Raw genomic sequence first — 7703 nt, 5'->3', positions numbered from 1 at the left:
AAATGTACATCCAGGATTTTTTTCCCTTAAAATTTTGGGGACCCCCAAGAGAGTGTTTAGCTTGTTTAGCTTTTACATAAATCTGGCACTGTTAAATATGTGTGTGTGTGTGTGTGTGTGTGTGTGTGACTGAGTGGGAGAATGCCTGTTTGACACTATCGACATACCTTCTTTTTTTTAATTTATCGGGCATCTATGCCAACCCTCTGTGTGGAAAAACACCTTTATTATGAATGGGAAAAGTAGAGGGAGCTTCTCCTCCTGGGGGGTGGGAAGGACTTGCGGCCATCTACATTGATATCAGACTCCAACTACCATCAGCCCCAGCCAGCATGACCAGAGGTCAGAGATGCTGGGAGTTGCAGTTCAGCAACACCCAGCCCCCCCCCCCCCAAATCTTCCTTTTGAAGTCGGCAGCTGTGATGTGCGCACTTGGCTACTTCTTCCAGCTCTATCGGAAAACAGCCCCGCCTGAGAGCAGCATTAAGCCTGCGTGGGCGAGGGAGACGGGCCGGTCTGGGTTGGGCTGCTTCTTTCTGGAGTTTCGCTCCAGCTCCCACACTGCGTTCAGGACTGAAAAGAGGGCGGCGGAGGGGAGGGCGAAGAAACGGGGGAGGAGAAAGAAAGGACACCAGCAGCACTTGGATAACCCAAGCGGAGTTTGCAGCGCGCTTCTCCGTCTCCTGCAGGGGGCACAGCAGCGACGGCGGCCCAGAAGCGCCTTGCAACCAGCGCGCCAGCCGAGCGCCGTCCGGGCAGCTTCTCCATTTGGGCGCTGCTCCGAGCACGTGGAGGTGGAGCCGGCGGCGCGCGCGCGAGAGGCTGGCCCAGGCCAAAGGGGGCGGAGCTGGGGCTGCCTGCTCCCGATGGGAGCCTGGAAAGGGGGAAGCCCGCGCGCTCAGGGGCAGCAGCGAGAGCGGAGCAGGCGGGAGCGGCGCTTGCTTTGCCTTGCTGGATTTGGGGATCTCCGGCTGGGCAGGGGGGGGAGGGGGCGGAGAGAGAGGGAAGCCAGGATTCTCCTCGCCAAGGGGGGTTCAGAGCGCTGGATCGAGGAGGAGGATGGAGCCTGTGACCAAGTGGAGCCCTAAGCAAGTAGTGGAGTGGACGAAGGGTAAGGAACAGGGCTTCGGCTGCTCCTCCAGCCTGGATCTGCGGGAGAGGCACGCTGCTCTCTTTCACCCCCCTGCGCAGTGTTTGCTCTTCTTCGCTTCTCTTCCTCCTCCTCTCAAACTTTCCCTCTTAACTTGGGGGGTCCTCAATCCCTGCCCCCCTTCACCTCGTTCTCCCGCCTTCAAACTACTCTCCTGCCCCCTTTATTTCAAGCTGCCTCAGGAGGGATCATACCTGCAATTAGCTGCCGCACTTAATCCGAAAAGTGCTTGGCGGGCTGTAGTTCCCCGGCTGTTAGCAACACAAACACACACACACGCACGCACGCATTTCAGGAGCCCAACGCAGCCACTCGCGTGTCAACAAACAAGCCTCTGCCGCGGCCCTGGGCATGTTTTTGCAGCCTGGGCTGAGAGGTCTTCGCATTCGGCGCTTCCCCCCCTCCTGCCGGACTTACACGGGGTGTGTTGCGTTCACACAAAGAAAGAGCAAGCTTCTTTAAGTATTCCCGGCGAGGTTGCTTGAAGAGCCAGGTTACCTCAGGAAAGAGGAACAGTGATAATTTCTGGTCTTTAAAGAGGAAGACGCCCTTGTGACCGATTTGTGGATGTCGTGTGAATCTCTGCTTGAACAGAAGCCGAGTTAAAGACGCTAAGGTCTTCTACGCAAAATAATTGGTGTAAATAAATGAAGCCTCCAAAAGCCCGGCACTCCACTGGTTACCTTCTGAACAGATGGGCTCGTTAGTGGCTGACTTTATACAAGGCAGTATAATGGATTGCTATCGCTGAATATAGCAAGACTCGCTGCACACACACTTCCTTGGATGTACCGGTGAACAAACACGGATAGGGCTGTGCTAGAGCAATCTAGCTCCACTTATTTTCTCACGAGGGACTAGGAGTGCAGCCTAAGAGTCCATTATATACGGTAGTTGGCACCCTCTGAATGCCCAAACATTCCTAGCAGACGAAACCTTTTCAGTAATGTGAAGTCTGAGACTGTCTGCTTAGGTTATAGGGTGCTACAAGTTGGCAGGGTGGCTTTTTAAAGGTCTCTCCTGCTTTCATGATAGGCTGCTCACGTTACCAGCTTAAAATGCAACTAGGTCATTCTTTTTCTCAATTTGGATCCAAGCTGGCTTGAGGAAAAACTCGTCAAAATGCAGTGTTAGATAAGAAAGAACAAGATTGATACAGGATAGATTAGGTTTGTGACTACTATGTGCACATTGCTTCCCAAACTAATGGTGGGAGTACCCTGGATGTACAACAAATGTGCACACAGCAAAAGTTTTTCTCTGCCAACTTGGCTTCTGGTGTTTTGTTTCAGAGTGCTCAGTTACTTCCTATAAATTACTTGGTGTGATGCTATGGCACTGGTCATTCAAAGTGGTTTCACCTTCCCGTTTATACCTGCTCTTAAATATACTCGGGAGCAAATTAGGTTCTCCCATCCCAACTCACTGGATTTCCCATTTTGGCAGTTTTAAATGGTGGATTTCCCCCTGACCCCCACCCCCCTGCCCAATATATATATTTATATGTAATAGGAGACTGCAGTTATGGGTTCCCAGAATCATCGCTGGCTAATCTGGTCTAGAAGGGTGTGCAGGGTATTATTTGATCAATAAGTTTATTTCACTAGCCAAATGATATGATTATTATCACACTACCCTTAATTTGAAGAAGAGTTGTTAGAATATGAAAACTTGTATAAGAGAAATGTAGGGATGTGTGTGTGTGTGTTAATCTGTTTAGAGATCTCTTAGTGAGAAGGGGCCATTCTCTGTTATTCTTTCCACTAGTTTCTCATGGTTTTATTTTCCTGTCTTGACTCAAGTGCCTGGATATCAGTACAGCTAAAGCCTCATTCACAGAAAGATGTTTTTGATCCAGAGACCTTTTTACCTTGTGTGTGAAACTGAACTTTATCCCTTCGTTTTGTCTTTTTTTGCTAGTTATACATGTTTCCTGCTTATGCATCATCTAGTAAAGAAGGATGAGTGGGAGCTCCTAAATAATCTATTTCAATTTACATTGACTTTCAAGCTATGAATAACAGATTGATTTGGTTTGGTTCTTCCTCTGTGAATGGCTAATTTGCTGCTGAAAACTTCTTTTAAAAAGATCTCTTAGCATATCTTAGAAATATGCTCTATAAGTATGGCAGTCAATGAAGATCTGATTACTACAGTCTCACATTTAGATTGGTATTTTCTCCTTTCTGAGATAATGCTTTATTCAGGGAAGCAGCTACCTTTGCATGTTCAGTATCCTGATACTGATTGGATTGAATCCAGCTTGACATTTCAAAGTGGCAGCATTCAGGTTACTGTAATTTCATGGACCCAATGAAAATGGTGTCCAGGTTGGAAATCATCCATGCAACTCATGGGGAAGGGGTAACCAATGTGTTGCCCTCCAGATGTTATGGACTACAATTAACACCAGCCCAAGATAGCATGACAAGTGGTCAGGGTTGATGGGAGTTGTGGTCCAGCCACATCTGGAGGACACTGTGTTGGCCACCTCTGTCTTAGAGAGTACTGTTGCTGTGAAAACTGAAGCATAGTTGTACATGCTTTCTAAATTTTTGCAAAGTCAGAAGCCATTGTTTTGCAACTCAGAAGGCTGAATATGCAAGTTAACTGTAGGCATGTATTATGCAAATGTTACTGATCCATTAAGATTGTGTGAGCTATTATACAAGAGCAGCTGCGTTTGGTCCTGATTGAAGTGGTGATTTATTTAAGAAGGGCAGCCCAAACTAGTTAAGAGAGATGCCGTCCTGGAGAGTTCATTAGTAGAAAGGACCCATGGAATACTGTCTTTGAGAGCTACTGTGTTGTGTAGTGCCTGAAAATGGAACCATGGCAGTTCCCAGTTCAAATCTCACAAATGTACGAGCCTGTTCTTTTAGATTTAGTGCTTCACTGTTTATTTTAGCTGAGCTTCGCCTAATTAATCAAGGCCTGGCCTTGCCACAGTTAGTGGTTTTAACTTTCTGTTGGATGTGTGGTGCTTTGAGCAGGAGGGATTTGTTTCCTAGAGAATTCATTTTTTTCCTGTGCTCTCAGTGTGAAATTTGACCTCTCAGCTGAACATCAGAAGGTTCCCTAATGCTACCTCCTGCCTGATGAGTTTGTAATAAGGCAGTGGGCTGTAAAGAAGGAAACTCTTCATGGCCACGTGCTAATCTGTTTCATTGCTTTTGGACAGCACAGATGTCATTTAAAAGCTTGTAAGTAGCTCAATAATCACTTTGGTGTTAAGTTTCATTTTTAATCCATAGCCAAGAAAAATTGCCTTTTTTGGCAGTGCTCTACTAGGCTGTTATTTCCAACCAAATTTCTACATTTTAATCATGTTATTTCTGCTCCTCTGGAGAGGGAGGGCAAGGAGGAAGAATATGTATTTTTTAAAAGAGCTTGACAAAATCTATCATTCTAGGCATTATTGCTCGTAGTCAAACAATAACTTGAAATATTATTTGAGAGCTGAAAAGTCCCTACTTTGGCTTGTGGGGGGATGGGATGATATACTGTAACTTCTATTGATCGTTGTGGTATGCTATTCTTTTAATGGTATGCTCTTCTGAAGAAGGTAGAAATTCCTGCAATGAAACTAAAATCGGAGCTGGTAGTTATCAAACTTATTTGTAGTACTGTAACCCAAGTCAGACATCAGAGGGTGGCATTTCATTGAAACATAGAGTTGAAAGCAACCTCAAAGACCATCTAGTCCAGTCTGTTGCCAATGTAGGAGATGCACTACTACTGCAGCATCCTTGATAAATAGCCAACTAGCCTCTGCTTAAAAAGCCTTTGACATCCACCACCTTCTAAGGCAGCCTGTTCCGTTTGGTCTCATTCCAGGTCCTGATGAATGAAAGCAAAAGCCCACAGCTGTACCCAGGAATCCTAAATGTCTGTGATCAATGATTCCAAAAGACAATGCAGGCCCTATTTAATAAGTTAAGGAGGACCCACATATTGTGCTACTAGTATTGCACTAAGGCAGAGGAGGGTGGGATAAATTGGCATATTCCCCCCATTAAGCCACTTGTGCATTTGTGCACAATCTGATAGGAGTGAGAGCATGACACGGAGGCATTTTCTGAATGTTCTCAGGCTCATTTCACACTTTTGAGGATTATTATTATTATTTTAAAAAACATTTGCGGGGGCGTTTCTAGGTATGCAGTGGTATGCACATGTTTAATTAAAACTGTATGACAATCAAAATGTTTTAAGAATGTTGAAATAGGGGAGATGGTAGGGAGTGACTATATCTATCTTACTGTTTTGTGGAAAAACTAAATGACATATCTTGCCAAAGTTCATCTGCTTCCCCCCCCCTTTCCCTCAAGATGTGCCAAAATATGCTACCCTTTGAAACATGTTCTTTTAAAAAGTATTCCAACAAACATAGCCTCTAGTTGAATCATGAACATGAAAAAGACACTGTTTACTTTCCAAACAAGCATACCTCCTCTTGGAAATTTTTTTTGCATTAGTTTATATTGGCTTGTTTTACTGAGGGTCTGCTCCAGAAAAATACCTATGGGTAATACTAAAGTTAAGTCTTACTGTGTAAGTTGCATTTTTGCATGTTCAGTATCTACTGTCAAGGTACATGCTGATAATGAGCACTCTGTAATATAATTACTCTGTAATATGGACCATATGTATTTCTGGGTGAAGATGTTAATCTGTGTGCTTTTTTCACATTTAAAAAGCAAGGCACAATTAGCTGGCAGTCATCTTATGACCATGGAAATTAAGGAGACCGTTTTGCTGACTGAAGGAAATTTTGTGCCTGAACTAAATGCACACTTAAGACTGACAACCGCTTGAAAAAACTTTGGTGCAATTATATGGCCTTATCTACTGTACCATAAACCTCCTCTGTCCCCAAATGTTCATTAAAAAGATGTGTGCATGTTCTTTAAAATCCTTTAGCTGAATCCACTGCTTGCATAGTTGAAGCATTTTAAAATATTATGTCTTATCTGTGCTAAATGATTGCTGAAATGGTCATTATTGTCTTCTTGCTCTGTATGATATGCCCATCCAGACTGAAATGGGCCCCTGTAGGAGCAGAAAGAAAGAAAGGGGCTTCCTTTGGTCTTGAACTCATTCTTTTCTGAAGAGAGGTTGGAATAAGGGGTTAGGGACTGATATGGGTGCATGGCTTTTCTCAGTGTCGTCTTCAAGCATCCATGAGGTCCAGCTATACAATACAAGTCCTATCTTGGCTATACAATTTTTATTGGCTTTAGAGCTCCTGTACCAGGGGAGCGCCCAACAACTTTCCAGATGTTGCTGGGCTATGATTTCCATGATCAGCACACAAAGAGAAGGCTGGAAAACAGGTAGATTCACCTGTTATAGCTCTTCCTCATCCTGATGTTCCCATAATCCTGCTCCCTCCACTTGTTGTTTCTGGCTTGCTTAAGAGGACAGGTGAGCAGGCAGCAACTGGAAGCAAGAATAGAATAAGTAGAGCCAGGGGATTCTGGGGGTCAGCAGTGCTCTGGTGTGGGCCCCATGCAGTACCTACTGATGCTGAGCTGCGATCTTGTCCTAAGTTCCTAAGATATGCAATTCTGGCATTGGGACATAGAATGGGTCTCCTCTCCAGTGTGACCTGGGGCTTCCGATGTTCTCTGCACAGCATGGGGAGGTGCCAGAGTACATCCTTCTACCCCATGCTATCAATAGGGGGCTTTTGAAGTGCACACTTCTCAAGGTATGAAGCTTTGAAGGCGATTCCTGCATTGCAGGGGGTTGGACTAGATGACCCTCGGCCAGAATCCCCTCCAATTCTGCAGTTCCATAATTCTGTTATTCTAAGTCTAGTGTTTTTAGTTGAGCTTTGTCATCTGTCAGTGCACGTAAGGTGGATCTCTGTTTTGTTTCCTGACTTTTTATCACGAGAAGGCCTTTTATCATAGAATTGTAGAGTTGGAAAGGACCATGGGGGTTGTCCAGTCCCCCACCCCCACGCAATGTGTGTGATGTGAGAATAGCACTAGCTACAATTTCAGTGAGGTTTACCTTGCAATGCATTTTGAACTTCTCAGGGAGGTAACTTAAGACCTGTTTTGGATGCAGGGTAATCTGTCATCATCTTTCTTCTCTGTTCTGTTCCTTTATTTCATGAACGGTCCTCTTTTGCTCTGGACGGTATATCTGGACCTTCTCTGCACTCCGCCCCTGGTTCTTTTTCTCCTCACAGCAACCCTGTGAAGTAGCTTACAGGTAAAGGTAAAGGGACCCCTGACCATTAGGTCCAGTCGTGACCGACTCTGCGGTTGTGGTGCTCATCTCGTGTTATTTGCCGAGGGAGCCGGCGTACAGCTTCCAGGTCATGTGGCCAGCATGACAAAGCCGCTTCTGGCGAACCAGAGCAGCGCACGGAAACGCTTAGAAGTAGCTTAGAAGAAGAAATGACTGGTCTAAAGCAGGGGTCAGCAACCTAAGGCCCATGGGCCAATAGTAGCCTGTGAGGCTCGTCTAACCAGCCCATGGCGACCCCCGCCACCCACTATTTCTAGCACGGTGCAGTGTGGATGTGCGCCGGAAATAG

The 7703-nt window shown here is 45.5% G+C and overlaps 1 protein-coding gene across 1 annotated transcript in view; it reads left to right on the top strand.

The window, feature by feature from the left end:
- Positions 1-885: 885 nt before the first annotated feature.
- The window catches only part of CNKSR3 (CNKSR family member 3), a 66934-nt gene continuing 60116 nt past the window's right edge, over positions 886-7703 (top strand). Inside the window, exon 1 of the mRNA XM_060272769.1 lies at positions 886-1111. Coding sequence (XP_060128752.1) covers positions 1060-1111 — 52 coding nt within the window. The 5' untranslated portion in view covers positions 886-1059. The remainder of the gene's footprint in view (positions 1112-7703) is intronic.

The sequence above is a fragment of the Zootoca vivipara genome, chromosome 3 (assembly GCF_963506605.1).
Source record: "Zootoca vivipara chromosome 3, rZooViv1.1, whole genome shotgun sequence".
NCBI classification, from domain to species: domain Eukaryota; kingdom Metazoa; phylum Chordata; class Lepidosauria; order Squamata; family Lacertidae; genus Zootoca; species Zootoca vivipara.
The sequence above is the reverse complement of the archived record's forward strand: the minus strand, read 5'-3'. Positions and strand labels throughout refer to the sequence as shown.